The sequence below is a fragment of the Typopeltis vanoorti genome, chromosome 3, assembly GCF_054136105.1.
Source record: "Typopeltis vanoorti isolate ZY-2024b chromosome 3, IOZ_Tvanoo_1.0, whole genome shotgun sequence".
NCBI classification, from domain to species: domain Eukaryota; kingdom Metazoa; phylum Arthropoda; class Arachnida; order Uropygi; family Thelyphonidae; genus Typopeltis; species Typopeltis vanoorti.
In genome coordinates, this window is record NC_143551.1 from 51,131,996 (window position 1) to 51,156,920 (window position 24,925).

General features: G+C 36.5%; 1 protein-coding gene and 1 non-coding gene across 5 annotated transcripts in view; one reads left to right on the plus strand and one right to left on the minus strand.

Annotated features, from left to right (window-relative positions):
* Positions 1–24,925, plus strand: part of l(2)k01209 (uridine-cytidine kinase-like lethal (2) k01209) — a 269,918-nt gene that overhangs the window by 228,853 nt on the left and 16,140 nt on the right. For all 4 annotated transcript variants that reach the window (XM_090390605.1, XM_090390607.1, XM_090390608.1 and 1 more), the window contains one exon: positions 8,217–8,315. In XM_090390605.1, coding sequence (XP_090246731.1) covers positions 8,217–8,315 — 99 coding nt within the window. The remainder of the gene's footprint in view (positions 1–8,216; positions 8,316–24,925) is intronic.
* TRNAE-UUC (transfer RNA glutamic acid (anticodon UUC)) lies at positions 8,769–8,840 on the minus strand. Its single transcript has one exon. It is a non-coding gene; the product is annotated as a tRNA-Glu (tRNA).

Below are 24,925 nucleotides of genomic sequence, written 5' to 3' on the forward strand. Positions count from 1 at the left end.
TGTTATATTATTCTGTAGACTGGTCCCTCATCTTCTTTCTTTGCTTCTTTCTCCTCTCCTTGCTCCTTCCCCCCGATGCTATTAGAGTATTCGAGGGCTAGGGGTGAGTCTTTCCTATCTTGCTAAGTCATTTCGTCTTATGCAGCCACCAAAGGAGGCAAGCTAGCCTCAATAGGTGCTGGCCCCAAGCCCAGATAAATGGCGAGGGTTGATGTTAGGAAGGGCATCCGGTCGTAAAACTTCAATGCCAGCTCAAACTATGATATGAGTCAAAGAGAAAATGATATAAGGGCTAGGGCGTACCCCTTAAGCGACGCGCAGCCACATCGCCCTACAGCTGCGAGAAGTGGATGAGGGCTACCGCATCAAGGGTGGGTGTGGTTAAAGAAGCAAGCCCAACAGGTGGAGAGGATGTTGCGAGTGGGAACACTGAATGTTGGAAGCATGACTGGAAGGGGAAGAGAGGTGGCAGACATTGAAGAGGAAGTTGGACATTTTATGTGTGCAGGAGATAAGGTGAAAGGAGGCAAAGGAACTGGGAGATGGATATAAATTGTTCTACTCTGGAGCGAATAACGAGGGAAGAAATGGTGTAGGAATTGTGGTGTGTGGCAGAATGAAGGGCGAAGTACTGGAAGTGGGTAGAAGGAATGACAGGATCATGTGAATGAAATTGGGTCTTGGAGAAGAGCGGGTGGTCGTATTATGTGTATATACCCCGCAAGTTGGTTGTACAGCAGAGGAGAAAGATGAGTTCTGAAACGTGTTAGATGAAGAAATGAGGGAACTGGAAGAAAATGAGATTGTGATTGTCGGAGGAGACTTGAACAGACACATAGGGAGACAGAATAGAGACTGGGAAAGGGTGCATTGTGGCCATGGAGTGGGAATGATGAACCAGGAAGGAGAGAGGATTGTGGACTTTGCAGTAGCGTTTGATCTGGCAAATGTGAACTCGTTTTTCTACAAGAGGGAAAAACATTTGATAACATTTAGGAGTGGTAACAACAGTTCACAAATTGACTACATTTTGACTAGAAGAAAACATCTTAAGGTTGTGACAAATTGTAAAGTAATTCCAACAGATCAAATAGCACAGCAACACCGACTGCTGTGCACAGACTTTAAAATAAGATCGAAGATAAGAACCTCTGGATGCCATGGGATGAAGACAATTAAGTGGTTTCGCTTAAAAGAGGAGAGTGTGAGGAATCGTTTTAGGGAGAGAGTGTTAGAGAGGATTTCGGATGGACTGGAAAGTGTACAAGATTAATGGAAACATAATTCAAAAGTAATCCTGAGCTGTGCAATCGAGGTGCTTGGTGAGACATCTGGAAAGATTAGAGAGCAGAAGGAGGGTTGGTGGTGGAATAATAATGTACAAGTGGCAGTGACAGCTAAGAGGAAGGCAAAGCAGAAGTGGGATGAGTCAAGAGTGGAAGAGGACAGAGAGGTGTACAGAGAGAGAAAGCAAGAAGCCAAGAGAGTTGTGGCACAGGCAAAGGCCATGGCATATCAAGATCTGTATGATCAATTAGAAACAAAGGAAGGACAGAGAAAAATTTATCAACTAGCGAATTGTAGAAATAAAGCAGCAAAGGACATCTTACATGTGAGGCAGATCAAAGATGCTGAAGGAAGAGCATTATGGAAGGATGTGGACATAAGAAACAGATGGAAAATATACTTTGACGGACTTTTGAATGAGGAAAATGCAAGGACTCACAGAGAAGATGGGCAGCCTTCTGAGGGGATGGTGCAGAACATCAGTAGAGTGGAAGTGACGGAGGCCATGAAGAGAATGTTGAATAGAAAATCAGCAGGCCCCGACAGAATTCCAGTGGAGGCATGAAAGGCACTGGGGGAAGAGGGAATTGACCTGCTGTAGGACCTGTTCGTGAAAGTTTGCCAACAGGAAAATATACCCGAGGAATGGAGGGAGAGTACTCTTGTCCCCATCTAAAGGGTAAAGGGGAAGCACAGAACTGTAAAAATTACAGAGGAATAAAGTTGATGTCCCACACAATGAAAATCCTAGAAAGGGTTCTTGATGGTAGATTGAGGAAGGAGGAGGTGGAGATTGCAAAGGAACAATATGGCTTCATGCCTGGTAGATCAACAACAAATGCTATCTTTGGGTTATGGCAGATGATGGAAAAGTATCGAGAGAAACAAAGGGAGCTACATCTGGCATTTATTGATCTGGAGAAAGCATACGATAGAGTGCCAAGGCAAGAAGTCTGGAGGTGTCTGAGGGAGAAGAAGGTTCCGGAGAAATAAGTCAGGTTGGTGCGGGAAATGTATGAAGACAAGTGTTCGGACCTGTCTGGGACAGACAGAAAGTTTTCAAGTAACAGTTGGCTTGCATCAAGGGTCAGCATTAAGTCTCTTTCTGTTTAATATTGTGATGGAGGTGGTAACAGAGGAGGTGAGAGAAGATGCACCTCGGACAATGTTGTATGCAGATGACATCTTGCTGTGTGCAGATTCAAGAGAAGAAGCAGGAACTAAACTGGAAAGATGGAGAAAAGTACTGGAAGAGAGAGGTATGAGACTGGGCAGAAGTAAGACAGAGTATATGTGTTGCACAGTGGGTGGTGGACAAGAGACAGATCTGGAGCTGGAAGGAAATGTCATCAGGAAGGTGAGAGACTTTAGATACTTAGGTTCAACAGTGGAAGAAGATGGAGGAGCTGAGAAGGAAGTGGGGTGCAGGATACAAGCGGGTTGGAGGAACTGGAGGGAGATGGCTGGAGTATTATGCGATAAGAGGGTGCCGATCAATCTAAAAGGCAAAATCTATAGGACAGTAGTGAGGCCAGCTATGACGTATGCTATAGAAACTGTGGCCCTGAGGAAAAATAACATCAGCAGGATGGAAGTAGCAGAGATGAGAATGCTTAGGTGGATGTGCAGTGTGACCAGAAAGGATCGTCTGAGAAATGACTATGTCAGGGGAACAGTGAAAGTTACAAACTTAGGAGCGAAAATACAGGAGGCAAGGTTGAGATGGTTTGGTCATGTGATGAGGAGGGAGGATGAATATGTGGGAAGAATGGTCATGCAGATGGACGTGCAAGGAAAGCGAAAGCGTGGGCGGTCAAAGAAGAGATGGATTGAGCTGGTAGAAGAGGACTTGAGGATGAAGAACTTGGATGTGGTGACAGCCCAAGACAGGACGTTGTGGAGGAGACTCATTATCAACAGTGACCCCACTTAAGTCTGAGAATCTGCAGAAGAATTAGTAGTGAGATTTCTTAATTATCTAACCTAGCACATCACAGTTTAGGATATATGTATTAAGATTCAGATATTCCATAAAATGAATTTAATTTAATTAAAGATAAAAAGTTAATAACATAATATGAATGAGGAATTAAGGGGAATTAAGCAAACTTGATATTAATAAAGCTGTGGGACTTGATGATATATCACCACATATTTTGAAGGAATGTGCCAGGGAGTTGATATCTGCTTTGACATATTTGTTTAATATGAGTCTCATATTGAGTCAAATTCCAAATGAGTGGAAGGTAAGGCAAGATTGTACTGCTTCATAAAGGAAGTAAAATATTCAAGCATCAAATTATAGGCCAATCTGTTTGTCAGATGTTGTTGTTAAAGTGTGTTGGAAAGGCTGGTGAGAATTACTAAAGATTACTAAAACATGCCTCCCTTTCAGCAGAGATCTGAAAGGGAGGTATGTTTTAGTAATCGTTATTATTACAGTAAGGTCACAGCAGCATTGGACGTGGAAAATGGATATACCTTAGTATACTTAGACTTTGCAAAGGCTTTTGCTAGATTATCACATAAGTTGATATTCAAACTAGAGCAGGTGGGGTTGGATATTAGACTAGTGCATTGGACTGGAGATTTGCTGCCTGATAGGTATCAAGTTTTTTTTTTTTTTTTTGGGGGGGGGGACTATCCTAGAAGAGGAAAGTCGCTAGTAGTGTGCCTCAAGAATCTGTTTTAGGTCCATTGCTGTTTAACCTATATGTTAATGATATTGGGGATGATTTGAATGGAGATATACAGTTGTTTGCAGATGAAGCAAACATAGTTGGAATGAACTATGAGGAGTAGAGCAGATCTTGTGGCCTTACAAGAAGACTTGAATAGACTGAATAATGAATGGAGATAACAGTTCAATGTTGTGAAATGTAAGGTTTTAAAATGTGAGAAATAAACATGGGATGTAGAATTCACATTTGGTGGGGATATATTGTTGGAGATGGAGCAAATAAGAGATCTTGGGGTGATGATGGATAAGGACCTAAAATTTAGATTGCCAAAATTGTGAGGACAACACAACGAATTCTGGCAATGAACAGAGGACGCTGACTTGTAGAAGTAAGAAGATTCTGGTTCCATTGTATAAGGCTGTAATTAGGCCACATAGACTACTGTGCACAGATTTGATCACCTAGTTTCCAAAATAGATGTAAAATAAATTTGCTTAGATTAGATTTTAAAGCTGAACTGTATCTTTGTTATGAGCTGTCAGATTTTGAAATGTTTGTTTTGTATGTAGACAAATGTTTTACAAAATGTTAGAAGCAAAAGTCAGTGCTGTAATTCACATTGCAGACTGGAGAACGTTATAAATTGTATTTGTTTCATTAAAAAATTATAATTAACTTTCCTGCACTATGAAAAGAACTTTATCATTATTTCAAGCACAGTGCTGGAAACAGTAATTTGGCACACAATGATTGAAGCCGAAATCGTCCTACTGTATTTGTATTTCTGAGCATGTGCAGAAAAATTAAGTCATTATGGATTAATAGTCATTAATCCATAGCATTTATTTCATTTAAAGCCAAAAGGAACTTTGATTTCCAGTTCATACAGAAATGGGTCCAGTAAAGTTTTTTTAGAATTTTCAGTCTGAAAAATTATTTGAAGCTTTGATATATTTTTAGTTATTGCTTCAATGAAGAATGCGGATATTTTCATATAGAAAGTTGGTCAAGTTACTGAAGTTCTGGTTGAAGACAAGTTATATTTTTTAGTATTCTGCAATTTAGGATGCAAGATCAATTTGACTGCATTATGTTGCTGATATACTGGAAGCAGTTTTTATGTCTTTCTCCTGTGTGAATTCAAGATGGGATAAAAATTCTGTAGGAAACAAGCAATAAAAACTTAAGAAGTTTTGTCTGTAAGAGATAACCGTTAGCACATACAGTATATATATTTAAAAGGAAGCTGCATGGTTAGTGTTTATGCTGTTTGAATTTGTGGTTTTAAGAATTTATTGGCACTTGCATTGTTAAATTGTACTGATTTTATGTTGTATATATTTGAGTTTTTATAAATTAAAGATTTTTATTTTAGTTATAAAGATATTTGAAGAAGTCTCTTAGTTGGCAGATAATGGGTTAATATTTACGAGGGGAATCTGGAAAGTTTTGCTAAACACCAAGAACAAAAATGATATTAAAGCAACTTGATATAACCACAAGAAAGAACATACAAGGATGTAATTTATGAAGGTAACATAAATTACCTTCATAATTCTGCTGTTAGTATGTTCTTTCTTGTGGTTATATCAGTTGCTTTAATATCATTTTTATTCTAGGTGTTTATCAGAACTTTTCAGCCCCCCATAGATATATATTTATAAGGCAGAACACAGGAATAAGATTATATTTATTTTAATTGACAACACAGTGTTTCATCCTAATTGCACAGGATTTCTTCAGGTGACAACTGTTGTGCAGTTATAGAAGAGACTGATGTTGTTTTAAAATATATCTAATTGTTTGTTGCATTGTTCAGAACATTGTACGTGTTTATGCATTCGCATTGTCATGCTCAGCTAATCAAGGCTTGGATGCATTCAGACAAGTTGGGTTAATATTTAGATATTTAAAATCTAATGCCATTTCCAAGAACTCTCAGATTTTCTTTCTGTTGTATCATAGCAACATAGGTGTAATAGTTAGATTTATCCCACAACACTTGATGTTGTGGGATAAATCTCATTTGCCAAGTGTCTTGTGGGTCAGCTAAAAAGAGTACACGTGATGACAAAGCTGAAGCTTCACTCCTATGGTATTCAATATCTCAAACGTGTTCTTCAGCACATTATTCAATTGATTTTTCTGTCTGTCCATAGTAAGATGACCACTAATTGCACCATAGCCAATAAACATCTGGATATTGAAGTGGGCTATATCAAGGTTTTGTGGATCGGAGTAGCGAATCTCATCTTAATAAAGGGGATAAATGCTACTTTGATTTTATATTCCTTAAGTATCTTTGCTAGGTTTATTGAAATAGAGCTAATATATGGAAGTGTGATTCTCCACATTCTTTTTCATTAGAAATTTCTCTGGTTTCATGTTGATTGAGTAATCTGGAAATATAGTCATTACAGCCATTTTGAAGGAAAGTGTTTTTTAAATGTTGAAGTTCTTTGTCTAGTTTATCCTTATCAGTGATGAGTCAGCAGACTCTTGCTCCTAGTGTGGAAATAATACCCAATATTTGGATTATAATGATGGGAAGAGACATGTTAGTATGTGTAGACTTTCAAAATATAGTGACTTTTAATATACACACACAAGAGTTTTTTCCTGAGTGGAATTATGAAAAAAAGAATAATAAAAAAAATTACAATACAGTATTACAAGTGATAGTTTAGAATGTAAAGTTTGATTTAATGTGAACAAATTCTGTGTGATCTCTGTATCCTGATGGATATTTCCAGAGTGGTTACAGCATCTCAAATTTTGTCTTTTAATTATAAGAGGAGTTGAGGGGAAATAATTAAGATGTAAGTGGAAATTATGAGGTGACTAGGAAATTAGTTCTATTTTTACTCCCAATGAGCTATTTTTTAAAATTACTTAAAATTATACCATAATTTTTCACCTCCCATTCACAGCTTTTCTGATGATAGTACACTCCATTCATTCCTACTTTTTTGACAAACCATGTAGTTCTCAGACATCCTATTCACCATCCTCCAGTTGGGTAAGAATAACCTGGTCACCTTCATTTCTACCAAAACAGTCCTGCCTTTTCTCTCACAAAAGGGATCTCATCTTACCTTCCCTTACCCTCAGTAATATACAAATTACTAGATAGGATCAGATTCTTTTCTCCTTGGACTGACATTTATCTCCAGCCTCTAAAAATACTAGGCATTCTTTTCTGCTCAAGAAAATATTTTACACACCAACTCGGCTATTAACCATATACAAATCCCAAATATGCCCTTCCTTAGAATAATATTCAAACATTTTGAGTGGTACACTTAAAACTTCCTTAAAAATTCTTACTGCTATCCAGAGAAGAGTAGTTCAGCTCATAGATGATCCTTCACAGACTTGCTTCAGCCTCTGTCTCACAGATGCAATGTTTCAGCTCTTGTCTCTTCTATAGGTACTTCCATGGTTACTGCTTGAATGAACTGGCAAACATCATTTTGTGGACCTGTTAAACAAGAGCAGCAGTTCAACATCCCTTTTCAGTACAACTGCAAACACATAAAGCTAAAGCTTGCTTCTCCTTATTTATTCCATATTCCCCCTGTTATCTAGAACAGCTTCCTCACAACAACTTTAACCTCCAGCTCTTGAAGAAAAATGTTAATAGATTTCCTTCTTTTTCAATCCTTACCCAAACACACATAGCATTGATGTGCTATAGATTCCTGTACCTCTTGTGTGTGTGATATATCAAGTTTTTTTTATCTTCAGGTGGATTAGCCTAATGAACTAATCTAAATTCCCATCACACATATACACACACATACATCACTGGCTCAGATTTTGCATACTATCAAACATGTAGCTTTTTGAATAACTGAATTTGAGTATCAGCAATGAAATTTCAAAAACATTTACATTTAAAATAACAGCATCTTTTGTGGAAAAATCCTCTGCAGCAGCAGAAAAACTGCATGATTATTCAGTTTAAATGTCTAATTGTAATATAAAACTACTGTTAATGCTTTGAAAATGTTAGTCAAAATACTATTTGTGAAATGTTAGTTTAAATTTCATTTAACATTTATGTGTGTATTGAACCATTTATTAAAGAAATTATTAAAATGACAGTTATACACATAAATCCATACAAAATGTATCTGCCTTAATATATCTGCTGGTTAAAACTCATATAATATATTCTAGAAAAAATTTTTGTTACTGTTAAAAGAAGAAATTATTTCAATAAATATAAGTGCCACTTTATTGCAGGTGTGCATACCATAGCATATGCTTTTCCCAAAGTTCAAATTGTTACAACTGCTGTAGATCCAGAAGTAAATGAAAGATTTTATATTGTACCAGGAATTGGTAAGTTAAGGTGTTATAAAGTCAATTTTTGAATTTTCTTTTAAGAAAATTCAACTTTGCTAGTTGTATAAGTATTAGAGTAAAACGGGAATGTGTATGTTGGTCAAGACATGCATTATTCCTTCTACAGTCATTTGTCAAGTCCCATTATTCTGTGATGATGCCTTTTGGTTGGGAAAAACTCGGACATTCAAATGAGGGAAATATTATTATTATTATTTGACACCTCCAGGGAGTCCAAGGACTCATCAAGGGGAGGGCACTTGCTTTATAACCCATCTCCATCATTCAATCACCAACTGACTGCAACTACACCAACACCATTTACTGCCAACCACCACTGGTATTTTCAGAGACAATCATTAACATCCATGGCAGGATTAGAACCCACAGCCTTTTGGCTGGAGAGCGGCTATGCTATCCACTTGGCCAACCAGGTCAGCAAGAGTTTCTTTCCCATGACAGGAATCGAACCTGGGCCTCCTGGGTGAAAGCCAGGTATCCTAGCCACTAGACCACATGGGAAGGTAAGGAGGACTTTTCTGCTAAAGGCTGATCTTTACAGAAGTGCCAGGATTTTTCTCCTGTAATCATGGTTCTTATCTTAACATGTAGACTATCCTTAAAATGCATGCAATTTACAAATGCATTCACCTGATATCCTTAAGCACTTTCTCTGGTATAATCTGAATAACCAACCAGCCACTTTTTTAGTGATTTTTCCTCATCTCCAATACATTGGCAGAAATCTTTCCTGTGGCATTCAGCAGGAAAGTATTCTAATTTGCATCTTCACTTAAGGCATAAGACTACACCTGGATTATTGTGTGCAGATTTGGTCTCCTGGATTCCAAGGGGATAAAGAAGCTGTGGAAAGGGTATAAAGAAGTTACAAAGATTATATCCGGATTATGGAATTTAGATTGTGATTATGTGGATTACAGACTCTAGTTAACAAGAGAAAGAGGGGTGATATAATAGAGGTCTATAAACATTTTGAATGGGTGTTACAGAATATCGTCTGATGAAATTTTTCATTATATTTGGAAGGTGGGGAGAGAACATGGGGAAGGTATTCATGGAAGTCTGTTCACAGTCAAAGGGGCAAGAGCTAGGTTTTTCCTCTCATAGAGCAGTGAGTGAGTGGAATAGTTTGCCTTTAGGGGTAATCAGTGCATCTAGTTTGAATTAATTTAAGGGAAGGTATGACAGCTGGTTTTGGGTGATTTATAGTCTCCCTGGAGGTTTCAGGTAATAATAATATTTTTTTTTTTTTTTGTAGATTGGCATAACAAGTGCTTACTCCAGTAACTTGCTATCTCTTCATCAAATTATATGGTATGGCCATTGTACATATATTTTTAATGCTTTTAGTTTATTATAATCTACTCTAGCTTCTTTTGCATAAGGATTTTCTGGTGACTTTTACATCATCATAATGCTAAATATGGATATAGACCATATTGATCTGTTCTGGTCTTATTTTCAATCTAATATCTTTTGAGGTCTACCCAGCCTTCTCTTCCCAATTGGTTTGTATATTATTGTTTTTAGGATATTGGGTGTTGGCCATTCCATTCACATGTTCTATCTAATTTTGTTTGTATTTGTTTAGTTTTTCAGTTGATTTTATTTTTAGCTCTTTTAGAATACCTTCATTCTTTCTCTAATAATGTGTATTTTGCAGTTCTCATGAATCTCACTTCACTTATTTTTTATTCTTTGCTTTTGTTGTTTGTTTATTGCCCAAATTTTACTGCCATATAGTAATGTAGGTACTGCTAAAGTATTGTATATTTTCAAGAGTTCCTTTTTGCACAGTATATTTGGATTGATCATTCTATTTATCAGGCCTATAATCTGTAAAAATTTTGAAGTCTTTAATTTTTCTTTTTCTGTTTCATATGGTATTTCACATCCAAGATAAAAGTATTTAACATCTGGTATTGAAATACTCACCTCGCTGTTTTGCTTCTGAATTTCTTTTGTTTTTTTATTGCTGGTTATCTCATTTGTTTTTCAACGTGTATTCTTATCTTCGGTTTTTATATCACATCTGATTCCTTGTGACAATTTTTCATTGTTTCTTAATTTTTCTCATTGCTGTTCAAAACTATTTGGTGCATAATGATACTCATTTAAATTCCTTTCAGTGATAGAAAAATAAGAACTCCATAGTAGATATAGAAAGCTTTTAACTAGCAAATCAACAGAACTCTAAGATATGGAATAAATATAAAAAAAGCAAAAAAAAAAAAGTGATGGGAAGATTGTTGAAGAATATATAGAAGATCAATAGCATGACATAGTTTTAGAAGCTATATTAGAAATATAAGATTATAAAAGTAATATAAACACTGAAGATAAGGATTAAAAGAAAGGACACTAACATGTTCATGCTAAGCACCATGCAGATTGTATTGTATGGTGTTTCTCCATGCAGCAGGATGCAACAAATTATTACATCTCCTTTCCAGAGAGAGATCCATTTCCAGAGAAATGTGTAGAAGGGAAAATATTTTTTGCCTTTAGGAAATAGAATAACCAGTAATTAAGAGAAATTCTATATGTGATTGGTATGTTTAAATTTATAAAGGTAATTGTATTTTGACCTGCATTAATCAGATATGGATCATTTTTGTATGAATAACACATCTGAGGAAAAGAATAGGCATGAATACAAATAATTTGTTATATCAAATATCAATTTGCAGTTGTGGTTTTATTCTGGTGCAGTAAATTACTATGGTAGGAAATGAATTACATTCCTACCCTCATACTCTAGTCGCTAGTACCACGAGTGAACTTAGTGGTAGATTTGAGCTGGGTTAAAAAAGCATTTTTAATTAGTGTATAGTATGACTTTTATTGCAAATTGTGCTGCATTTTTTCAGTTGGATACAAATATCCTTCAATGGTGATATGTTGAAATTTTATTTCTATTATGTTTTGTGATGGACGCAATTTTCAAAAGCAGTACGAACAAACAAGTAGCAAAACAAAATAGAAATAAAATTTCATGTGTTATTCATGTGAAAAGTGTCTTGATAGATTAGAGCAATTAGAAATGGGAGCAAGCATTGGGACCATAATAGAAGAGCTTAGGAAAGGTTAGTGAAAATGAAAAGCAAAATGAAACATCTGGAAGAGGATATTAAACATCTAAAGAAGAGATTGGCTGATGATAATGAGAAGGAGGAAGTTAGTATTATGAAGAAAGAGTCAAAGGATAGTCATATATCATTGTATGAGGACTTGATCATTAGAGGTGTGATGACTAATAAAGTTAACAAAACATGCTTTCCTAGTGGAACAAGGAAATAGCTGATGCGCTGCAGAAAAGGAAAGACCCTGTGTCAAAATTAGTGGTAGTCATGGGCACAAATGCCTTAGTTTGGGGAAAAAAATAACATTGATTGACTTGAAGTCGTTACAGCAGGTAAAGAAGAATAGTGTTGTGAAAGTAATAGGCATGTTGCCCAGATATGACAACAGTGAATTGAGAAGGAGAGCAGAGATAATGAATAGTAAGATGGCTGAGTCATGTGAAGCAAAGGGGGTTCAATTTGTAAATCTGTGTAGTGAAATTGAAGGGAAGTTGGAATGATTTAAAGTTGATGGATTACATTTGAATGGGTTTGGTGTTGGGCATTTAGAAAGGCTATTGTTTTTTGAGAAGGCACAGAATGAAGAAGTTAATGCAATAAATGATCAGTCTACTTGTGAAGCTGGATAGCACAAATAAGCAGATTGTATGACAGGAAGAAGATGGATATGAGGTTGAAGATATGGTTGCAGTGCTGCAAAATAATGGAATGCATAAAGATGAGGATGAGACAGGTAGGAATGGAAATCAGACTCAGAAACGGGAGTGGTCAGACTGAAGAGAGAGGTGTGGTATAGCAGCTAGAATAGAGAATGTTGGTAGAATGGCCTCAAACACACAGGAATTGTTATGTTTGTACACAAATGTAAGGAGTATTTGAAACAGTTTGTTGCATTGATTGAGTTAATGTGCCCAAAGATAATTGGAATAAGTGAAACTTGGTTGTCATTGTCTGAGGAGGATGTGATGCTGGGAATAGAAATAGAATATATAATTTTCCAGAAGGATAGAAATGTGAAAAGAGGAGGGGGAATGCTGTTAATGATTGCTGAGGAATTCTGTCTGCAAAGTATGGAAGTTGAAAGTGCATGCACAGATTTTGAATCTGTGTGATGTGAAGTTGAAATAAACAGGTTAGTATATCCAGTAGGATGCTGTTATAGGCCAGTGAATGTAGAGAATATTGATTGTAAAATGTTTAGGCAAATTAGTTGGGCATGTAAAAAGGTGATGCTGATGGGAGACTTTAATTACAGGAATATAGAATGGAAAGAGGAGATAGAGTATGGCAACAAGGAGAGTGAGTTTGTGGAATTTATGAGAGAGAAATATCTTAAGCAGCGTGTGACTGAAGCAACTAGAGGCTTTAATGTTTTGGATTTGGTGATAACTTCACAAGATGTAGTTGTTAATGAGGTGTTGACACTACCACCTCATGATCACTGGTGAGTGTGATTATTAGGTGCTTGTTTGGGAGGTGATGAAATAAGAAAAGGTTACTGCCAAAAACAGATGTATGTAGAAGTATAAAGCAGGTGATTGTAGGAAGCTCTGTAGTCAGTTAGCATCAGTACATTGGATAGATGAGCTGAGCAAAAAAGATGTTGACAGCATTTTTCTTGCATGGAAACTTACAAAGCAGTGTTACGTCCCTATCTTATGATCTTTGTTTGTTTGTCTTACAAACTGCCTTTGTCTATGTTCTTCTAACTTCTATTTTCAAAACACCACCAAAATTTTTACTAATATCTGAGCTATTGTTCTCCGTAGTATCCCTAGTATTTGTATTTTAACTGCGCCCTTTGGGATATTTAGTTTAAGATATCTTATACATAAACAGAGAAAGGAACTCAAATAACTGAAAGTGCAACTATTGCAGTCGTGACACTATTTCTTATTACTCAACATTAATTCCTTAAACTTCCCGTTTCTTAACATTAATTCCCCGCGTGGTTAGGTTCGAATGTTTCTAAGCGGTGCATTGGATTAGCAATATCAGACAACTTCTTTTATCATTAAACAAAAGGTTTATTATTTCTCTAAACATGGTACATATCAAATTACACAACTAAATTACTTACACACTAAAATTAGCTTAATACAAGTAGTTGGGCTATGATTCGACAAAGGTTACTATGATCATGCCGCCACAAAAATTTTTTATACAAAACATGAATTCACTTAACATAAAAGTTTTAGATCATCACACATTAATAGATTATTCAGCTCCAAGTACACTAACAAATACGTTTACTACTCTAGCACATATTTATGACAATTCCGATTCTCTACACATCACACTAGGCATTCAAATTCCTCTGGCTACTTGATTACTCAATTTACACTAATCAAACTGAATATTCATTAACACACAACTATGTCATTAACTTTCCTTTTACTATATAGTAGACACTCAAGATTCTTAGGATAATTAATTATTCACAAGTTATCAACTCTAGCTAGCTTACTTTTAACACTCTCTATCAAACTCTAAAGTCCTATTATAATTTCTCCCTAATCACTTTAACAGTTCCGTAATATGACAATGGTATCTATCTATCACATACAACTTCTAGTTAACATAAGACAAATTTCACAATACCTTTCTTTAGCTTCACTTACGGGCCTTCATCTTCTACTGAACGAACTTGCCTGCATAACTTCTTGCAATTCAGGGCTATATGAACATCTGCACCGTCGGCTGTACTATCCGAAATGAGGACATCAATATTTTCACAGCTTCCTATGACTCTCTGGTATATTTCGCTTTCTACATAGGAATACGGGAATAGCTTTCCCGTTCACCTTCGATTCCTTGTTGTGGCATGAGGATATATGCCATATCTCTCCACTCAGGAACACCGTGAAATCCACTAGAAAACCAAACTAAAACCACCGCGACTATCCAAACGTTTCTTCTCTTCTCGCAAAAAGGCCTCAAGCTCCTTGACCACTTAAATGTCTCCCCCAAGACCCAAAAGAGCCTACTCCCCGAAAATCCAAAGTCAAAAAAAGAAAGAAAGAGCCTCGAAGGGGGGGGGGGGGGGGTTTACCAACCCTTTTAAAGCTGCTTCCCTAACGGCGCCCTTTCTTACTTCTCTTTCCCACCTGCTACTTGTTTTCAGTCTGTCTACCAATTGGGTGGCATTTTGGCCGCCAACGTCATTATGATCGGCAACTCGTAACGAAGTTCCCATCTGGGCATAGGCCCTAAGCGATATTCCGTTATTTCTCTTGTTAGCCTCTATCTTAACCCCCTTTCAAACCTTTTCTCAGAATTCTACTTAAAGCTTAATCCGTAGCCTCTTACATAGCGTATTTCATGACTCATCCTTTTATACTTATGAACTTAACTCTTTCATTCTTAATCGCATTACTATATTAATTCTTAGTTAGCTACTTATTTAATACAAATTCCTTGTTTAGTCATAATACATCTTAATACATTCTTTTCTTTCGTTATCTTAACTAAACAATAGACCTTTACATTTTACTCAATTTATACTGGATGCAAGAACATTACATTAACTAAATTATCCTTTTTATGCAGGTGTTTTTATTTGTTATTTATTTTTTCATGTTACACCATGATAACTGAGAATACTATATTCTCAAGATATCAGGTGTAACAGCAGTATCTGACAAAAGTAATATATAACTGCATACCAAGTATTAAGTGAGTGAAATGGATGAACAGTGAAATAAAACAAACTGTGCTGGAAAAGAAAAAGCTATGGAGGAGGTACAAGACAGTTGGTGGTGATCAGATCCATGAAGAGTATAAAGTGCAAGCTAGAAAGATGATGATCATGGTAAAGAAAGAAAAGGTGTAGTATGACAGGAGATTGGCTGGTCAGGCCAGGGTTGACTCAAAGAAATTTTTCTGATATATGGCAAGCAAGAGAATGAATAATTATGGCAGGTTGATACTGATGGATAGTCATGGCAGCAGAATAACAGCTGCAAAGGATATAGTAGAATTATTGACAAATTAAGCAGTTTATCAGCGTATATCATACTGTGTAAACGATGCTGTACAACTGTATATTCCTAGAGATAAAGTGTGGAGGACATGTGATTCCAATGATTATCTTTGTTTTCTTTTGATGCTTTTATAGATAACTTCTGATGGTGTAATCATGAAACATGAAAATTTGATGATGATGACTAACTTCCTATCTACAATTTTCCTCCAAATTAATCTATTACCTGTCAAAGCTTCAACATCTTCTAAGGACACTTTTTACTGTATCAATCCGCCTCTGTCTGGGTCTCTTTCCTGGCAATCTGGCAGAGAACACTTATTTTGCTAATCTTTCCTCTCCCATTTGTGACCATACCACCTGAGATTAGCTCTGCTAACACATTCCTGGATGCTAACAATGTCAAGTTTTTTCCTAATATCCTCGTTTTTAATATGATATTGTCATTAATGCCATCTTTTCACACCACTAATCTTTCTCGGGACTCTCATAACTGCAGTTTCTAGTCTTTGGTCAAGTTTTACTTCTAACCCAGCTCTCAGATCCATAAGTTTAAACTGGTTTGAACACCGTCTTTGTATACAGCTAATTTAGTGTTTTGACTAATTTCTCTCTTATTCCATATAAATTTATTCAGTTGACTTCCTACGATACCAGCTTTGTTGAACTTGTTATCTATTTCCATTTTTAATTTACCATCTTCACTAAAAATCGTGCCTAAGTAGCTCAAAAGTTTTACTTGTTCTATAGGTTCTCCATTCACAATGCAGTTGATATTTTCAATGTTTCTGCCTATTTTCATTCTCTTTTTATTGTTATTGCTGATCTTCATATCATATCTGTTACAACAGTTATTCAGTTTAGTCAGGGAATTTTGCAGATGTCTAGCATTAGAAGTATAACATCGTCTGCATAAAGCAAAGAGCTAACATTAACATCTCCAATTTTGATATCAAATTTAATACCACTTTCCTTCATAATGTGAGCCATATAGATAATGAATAACAGAGGGGATAATGTACATCCTTGTCTGACACCAGATTTAACGCAGAACCATCTTTCTGCACTTCTTTCAATTCTAACTGCTGACTTACAACTCAAATAAAGACTAAGTGCTGCTCAATATAATGCTCCATTGACATACAATCTATTACCTGGCACTCTGAACAGCTTCTCTCTTGGCACCCTATCATATGCCTTTTCCTGATCTACAAAACTTAAATACAGATCTTTGTTATATTCCCATGATTTCTCAACTGTTTGTCATAATGTGAAAATTTGATCCTGACAGTCTCTATTTGGTCTGAACCCAGATTGTTCTTTACCAGACTTCCCTTCAACAATCCTTCTTAACCATTTCTCAAGTATCCTGATAAGATTTATTCAAGTATACTTGAATAATTCTTATCAGAAACACTCAGTAGGGAAATACTTGTAATTCTCACATTCAATTTGATTTCGCTTATTATATATGGGTACCATGAGAGCTCTACTGCAATCATCTGGAATTCATGCCTCTGAACTATGCAGTGCAGCCACTGTAAGAATTTTATGGATCCATACTTTTGTATTTCTGGTCAAATATCATCTACTCCAGCTGACTTTCCACATTTTAGACTTTTGATGGCTTTTTCTAATTCAAGTGTGGATATGTATTCTTTATTGCATGCCTTGTCAGTGTTTTTTTATCACTGCGCTGCAATCACTGATAGTTTAATTTAGCACTTTTTCAAAGTAATTACTCCATACTTCAAGGATATTTTTCTCCAGTTTTCATATCACCTTTATCATCTCTAATTCCTGCACTCTTTCCTTCATTTCTGAGCTTCTTCAACAACCTCCAGAATATCTTGCCACCTTCTTGATATTTATTCTCTATATTCTTACCAAAGTTTTTCCATGACTTTTGTTTAGCTAGTTTTACAGTGTTTAGCTTTCTTACATTTGTCTCTGTATTCTTTAAGAGCACAAGCTGATTTATTTGCTAGGAACTTTTGATATGCTTTCTTCTTTTCCTTCACTGCCTGTTTAACTTCCTGTGTCTACCAAGGAATTCTGATTTTTCTATCCCTGCAAACAGCCTCACCACATGCCTCTCTCTCGCTGAATCAATCAATGTTTTCTTCAGAGCTTGCCACTGAATCTGCAAGGTTTGATTCCTGTTCTCAAACTCTTTAATTTTTTCTTGAATAATGTTTGTATGTTTCAGTCTACAGTTCACATCTGCGAGCTGCTCAACTTTTATTCGCTTTAAAACTTTCTTACATGTTCTTCTTTTCAATATGAAATTCAATTTTATCCTGCTCAAGACTAAATGGTGATCACTTCCAATTTCAAATCCTCTGTACACTCTAGTGTCCTGCACCAGAGAGAAAACATCACTATCAACAATAACATAGTCAATGAGACTTCTTATTCCTTGAGTCTTCTCTCCACGTGAATTTGTGGATATTTTTATGTTGGAACATGGTGTTAGTAATGTATTGTTTTGTAATTTATATTTTAATATTATATTGATTATTGCTTTACTTTTTAACTCAATGTATTTCTGCTCTTTGTTATTTTCATGATTGCTTGAGCCTGTACAAAATACCTATGTGCTCTAATCTCTAAGTCATGTATAATACTATTAACTTTAATCCTTTAGTAATCTACTTAGCTTCCCCCCCCCCTTTCAATGCCGTAAGGTATACTCTCACATGTGCTAGTATCGTAGACTTAGGAAAAGTCTCTCCCTGTGACCGGATCTTTAATCTACGTTGCTATAATTCAAATGTTATTAATCCTTTAAAAATTTTATTTTTGTTAATTAATGGCTGTGCCATTAAGGATTGTGTAAAAGAATTTTCTGTATTTCCTTTACATACAAAAGAATAATTTAGCTAAGCATGTATAATATCCTTTAAATCAGTTTTTTTCTCAAGCAACTCTGAATTACTCAATCGTGGCTGTTACTTTACTTAGATCACACAGGTTTGATTTGTTTTTATGACAGTGAATTGGCTAACAAAGATTAAACTATAATAAGTTTAGTTTAATCCTTTATCCAAGTGTGAGCAAACAAAGTTTGTGCCTGAAAGTATCTTCAGGACTTTGGTAAGGAAGTACAACACCGGGCAACTCGTTGCAAAGGTGGAGAAAGCTCTCATCACTCCTATCTCAGTATCTCCCATAATGCAAAGCACATCTCCTTGCAAATATGTGTAATGCTATGCATTAAGGCAAGGGCCACTACCCATACCAGTTTCGACCTTTATTGAGGTCTCATCAGTGGGAGCCAGTCCCAGTAGTAGAGACACCAAGGCAGAAGCAATGAGAGGTCATCACAACCTATAGGAGTTGCCAAAGGGTGTACAACCATATTATTGAATTACTCTGGATTCAGAGAAAGATGTTGAGAGTTTATTTTTCACTTGGTTAGACTATAATAAGTTTAGTTTCATTCTTTATGCAAGTGTGGGCAAACAAAGTTTGTGCCTGAAAGTATCTTCAGGACTGGGGTAAGGTGGAGAGCTTTCTCCACCTTTGCAACGAGTTGCCCAGTGTTGTACTTCCTTATCCCAGTCCTGAAGATACTTCCAGGTGCAAACTTTGTTTGCTCACACTTGGATAAAGGATTAAACTAAACTTATTATAACAAAGATCAGGGAAGCTATTAACAAAACCAGCCATGTTTATTCTAACTAAGACAATTGATATACAAAGGAAACAGTACATATCACGTGTTTGATTCTCCACACATTCATTAAAACAATTCACGTTAAGCATGGTGATCACTTCCAATTTCAAATCTATATTAGACAAAGAAATGATTTACACTCAACTTATTTAGCATTTGGATGGATTTTAGCACACTTAACCTTACTCTCTATCTTATTATATAAGGCACAGTTATACCCAACACGTTATAAGCATTAGATAACACAAGCAATATTCAAGATTACAATATTCTGTTATACACACATTCAAACTGACATTTGGCTTTCTGGCCTCTTCAACACATTATGTTATGCCATTAGTTAAGCAGAATCAACATCTATCGTCTGAGGCTATTAACATAAAGAATCTACTTCCAAGCTCACTATATCATTGTACATTCCTGGATCCTAAAGGATTAAGGGTGAGTTCTGCTGGTTCCTTTCTTGATCTTGTGCTACGGCTCTGATCAGGCACTATCCAATGGTGGTAGTCTGATTTTCTCCCTTGTAACGGTACTGCATTTCTTCGGTGATGTCAGAAACTGGTTCGGCTGTGACAAATCAGCACGCATGTGGCTCGGTACACTCGTCGAAGAATTTCACGGAAGGATATCTTGTAATACTACCAGCGAACTCCCCATGATCTCCAGAACTACTGCTCATTTGACTGCGACTCTTCCCCTCCTCAAAGCTTGACACAGGAACAAAAAATAAGAGAACCCTTTTCGCCCTTCAATCTCCGCATTTTATATCATTTGTCGTCCCTTGGTCTTCCTTCCAAAACTTCCCGGATTTACTGGAGGCTCCCTTATGTCACCCACGCTTATGTTAGGTTTTTTTTGGCTGCAAAACTCGTATAATCCGGTGACCTTCAGTTTACTAGCCTAATCCTATCTGATCTTTTTAGTTACAATTGCTTGTCATTCTACATTGTTATTCTAACATTATATTACAAAATTTATTACATTACAGTAGGTTACATGCATTTCTAATTATGTTTTGTGGTCCATGTAAAATCGATATAGGTGAAAAATATTTCTATTTTTCACCACAAGACCCATGTCCTGAGAAGAAATCCAAGTCTTTGTCATTATTATTAGCTTTGCTCTTTTCTCCACATTTTCCCATGTCTGACAATCATTTCCTACTTTGCTATTTAAATCCCCAACAAGGACCAACTTTTCATTTTTCATTGTGTCAGTTGCTTTCTCTAAAGCCTCAAAAAAATTCCTCCACTTCTACCTTCGCAGAACCTTCTGTGGGACCATAGGCACAAATAAGTCTCATTTTCCAGTTCCCCATTCTGATATTTGCCCACATCACTCTACTTGAAATTGCCTGCCATTCAAGAAGATGAGCCTTATTTAGTGTTGAATAATATGGCTGCTACTTCTTTTTCATGATTGTGATCCTTGATCACAAGGATGACTTTTCCTTAATCATGAAATATTCATATATATTGTGATATTAATATCTAGTTATATACATAACTTTGAAATAAGAAAATATTACTTGAGATATTTTTCAGATCACGAAGACAATTCATAAACATTAGTTTTATATGAAATTCTCCCAAAAAACTTCAAACTAGCATGTCACGTAAACAAGTGAAAAATGTGCTGCTAAATGCAGTAGAGATGTTACGTAGTCTAGCAAGTGTAATATGTGTGAAACACATCCTAGCATGAAGGTATTAGATATGCATTACTGTTTCATAGTCTAGACCAGCATTTCCCAAACTTGTGTTCCGTGAAAAATTATCAAAATTAATACGAGTCTGGAATGGTTTTAAATGCTGCATCAAGTTCAAACATGTTTGAAAATCAGGTGCTTCTCACTTTGCATGTAGATTGTGCTATTAAGGCCAGCACGCGCTGGCTGAGAGCCAACTGCGGTTGTCGACACCTCTGAACGCGAGTGAAGTATGGGGATATCTATTCTAGGAAATGTGCATGTGCACAGGAATGTTCAATTTTTGCGATGCGATACAGCCTGCTGTGACGATAGTGTACACTCAGCTTTACAATGAATACGAGACCAATGCTACTCGACTCAACTAAGATGTTCCATTAAAAATTTCAGGATGTGTGAAGTGTTATGTTGCAGGAAAAGTTTGAGAAACCCTGGTCTAGACCAATGGTTATTAACCTGGGTGGTAGTGTCCCCCTTGGGGCACTGTGAATGCTGATGGGGGGGGGAGTTAGCATTATAATACTACTAATATAATAAGAGCAAAAAAATTCCGTATTTAATCTAGCATCCTTATTTATATTGTATGTTTGGCAACACTGTTCAGAATATTGTATGTCTGGCAATACTGTTAAAATTTATTCGTTACTTACTTTTTAGAATCTTTACATTGAAAGTTAAGTAATTAGGCTACTTTTCGGTCTGAATTTTCTACATTAAAAATAATGAATTTGGGCTATTTTTAACAGAATCCACTATTATAAGCTTTATCTGCTACTTTTCTAATGCCTATCTGACAACCCTGATTTGCAGTTTACATCTAGCGAATGGTATCGTGTGACTCACTTCACTGATACAGTTTTAGCTGTAGCCCATTAAAATGAATGAAAAAAGAAAGTGCCGTCGTCAGTATTCAAGTGAATATTTAAAATACGAAGTTATTCCATCTATAAATAATGAGCAATTACCAATGTGCTTAATATGTGAAAAAAAACTTTCTCAAACGAAGGAATGTAGGCTTCAAGAATGATCGAGCACTTAAGAATAAAGCATCCAAATAAAGCAAAAAAGGATGTGGAGTACTTCCATGAATTAAAAACTAAATTTAAAAATCATTCTGGACTTAAAGGATTAGACATTGCGATTTGTTTTGTCTTAGAAACTTTCAAAATTAATTGGCAAATGTGGAAAGCCACATGCTATTGGTGAAACTCATCTTACCGGCTATAAATGAAGTTTTTGATACGATGAGGGTCCCATCTAAAAGTAATATGATGTCATCAATTCTTCTCAACAATAGCTCAGTATCAACAACAATTGACGAAATGACAAAAGACATTGAAAAAAAAAAAACTTTCATTTAAAAAACCATAGAATTTTTTTTACAACTCAATGAGACAACTTTACGTGAAGCGAAGTTTTGTTAATGGCCTATGTGCTTTATATAAATACTATATGCCGAAATACTATGTTTCTATTTGCTGAACAACTGAAAATTGACACAAAAGGCTCTACAATTTTTAAGGTTAAAAACATTCCTCTCAAATATTATTCCATGTGTAACTGATGGAGCACTAGCTATGATTGGTCATCTGCTTTATATAAATACTATATGCTGAAATACTATGTTTCTTTTTGCTGAACAACTGAAAATTGACACAAAAGGTGCTACAATTTTTAAGGTTAAAAACATTCCTCTCAAATATTATTCCATGTGCAACTGATGGAGCACTAGCTATGATTACTACGTCATCACCATGGATTTATATCACATTTAAAAGAAGCAATTCAAAATATCTTTATAATTCACTGCATTCTTCATAGATAACACTTAGCTGCAAAACATCTAGCATGATGTTATTACAGCATTGAATACCCGTATTTTTTTGGGAACTTTGCCATGAAAATGAAGAATTTGAGCATCTGTTGCTTTACACTGAAGTTAGATGGCTCTCAAATGGAAACTGTCTGTGACGCTTTAATGATCTCTGATACTGTTTTTGAATTTCTTAATTCAAGTGATTAGACCATGTGTAATGTTCTAAAAAAGGAAAAGGTTGACATTGCATATCTTTACGATATTTTCACCAAATTAAATGAGGTTTAAAACATCAAATTACAGGGAAGCAACATGAATTTTATTGAAGCAAAGGGAGTTATAAATGCTGCTTTTAGCAGCAAATTGACATTCTACAAGCAGAGCATTGTAAGATCAGATTTTCTGCAGTTCCCAAGTTTGGATTGTTATTGTTCCCATCTTATGACACTGAAAGATGATCAGATTTTCCAAATCAGATCTGGTTCTCCAAAAGATGTGCCAAGGCTGTAGAGATGAAACACCAGACATGCCACAACTGGCCGAAATCAAGAACCTCATCCTCCTTCAAAGCTTGTACTGAAGCCTGTAATAGATGCAAAAATCAACGCTTCCGAAAGAGCAAAAAGCAGGAAACTAGCAGCCTGTTCAAATGGCAGCCGAGCCTTTTGGTCTCTCACCAAAGCAATTGGCCGTAACTTCCCAACACTATTCCCACCCCTGTCATACTAGATGGCTCTACTGCATCATCACCCACAGAAAAAGCCAATCTTCTGGCTTCATACTTTGCTTCAAATGCATGCATAACTGACAATGGTAAATGTCCCCCAACCATTCTAGACACCCAACATTCAATGCCCCTATATCCTTTTGCCAAGATGAGATCAGAAAAATACTGTCCAAATTCGACACAAAGTCTCCTGGCCCTGATGGTATTCCCCCAATTGTTCTGAAAGGTTGTGCTCCAGAACTGACCTCTATCCTATGTCACCTATATATACACTCTCTTACTCCACTGGAATCTATCCCACAAACTGGAAATTGGCCTATATTCAGCCCATTCTCAAGAAGGGTGACAAGTCACTGCCATTCAACTACTGCCCTATCTCGCTTACCTCAGTCCTGTCAAAAGTAATGGAAAAAATCAATTCCCAACTCCTACACTATCTCGAAGACACTCACCAAATAAATGACCACCAGTATGGCTTCCACCACTGCCGATCAACAGGAGATCTACTGACATACGTCGCCCATCTCTGGACAAATGCTATGGAGAGGTTTGGCGAATCTCAAGTGGTTGCACTAGATATCTCCAAAGCCTTTGACCAGGTCTGGCACAAAGGCCTGCTAGGCAAACTACCATCATTTGGTCTAACCCAGGACTTCTGTTGTTGGATTGCCAGCTTTCTGTCTGGATGCACACTGTGTGTGATGGTGGCCGGCTCCTTATCCTCTCACCACTCAATTAATGCTGGGGTCCCACAAGATTCTGTCCTCTCATCAACCCTCTTCCTGCTATATATCAATGATCTACTGCAATTGACCTCTAACCCAATACAGTTTTGCAAACGACAGCACACTACACTCCTCGCTTGCATTTCATAAGCCTTACCCTACACAACTCACCTCAACCTACAGGACATCAACCACCACCACCCTCAACTCCGATCTCCAAGCCATCCTACAATGGGGTTCGGATAACCTCATAAATTTCAACGCCAATAAAACCCAGTTCTGTACTATTTCCCATAAAAAAAAAGGAACCATTTTTTCCCAGTATCCTTTTTGACGATACCCAAATTTCCAGACAGTTTGAGATCTCGCTTCTTGGAATCACCCTCACATCAAACCTCTCCTGGTATAAACATATCACAACCATTGCATCCTCAGCCTCAAAAAAAACTAGGATTTCTCTTTTGCTCAAGACTTCACATTCAAACAGCCATTAACATTATACAAATCACAAATCTGTCCAATATGGGGCAGGGTCCCTAAAAGCACTTTCAAAATGCTCGATTCAATACAGAGGAGAGCAACTAGACTCTCCACCCCCCAACCCCCCACTTTCACACAGACATATGGTCTCTGCAGTTTGTATATTCTATAAATATTTCCATGGGAAATGCTCATCTGAAATAACATCAATAATTCCTCCGCCCAGTACTAAGCTCATTGGAACACGTGCAGCTGCTGCACAACATCCCTTTCTTCACAATAGACTTAGAAACAAAGAGAACAAGTTTCTTTTTCTCTTCCTTCATCCCTGCAACTGCAGCACTGTGGAACAGTCTCCCACCTGCTGTGTTTACCAAGGAATA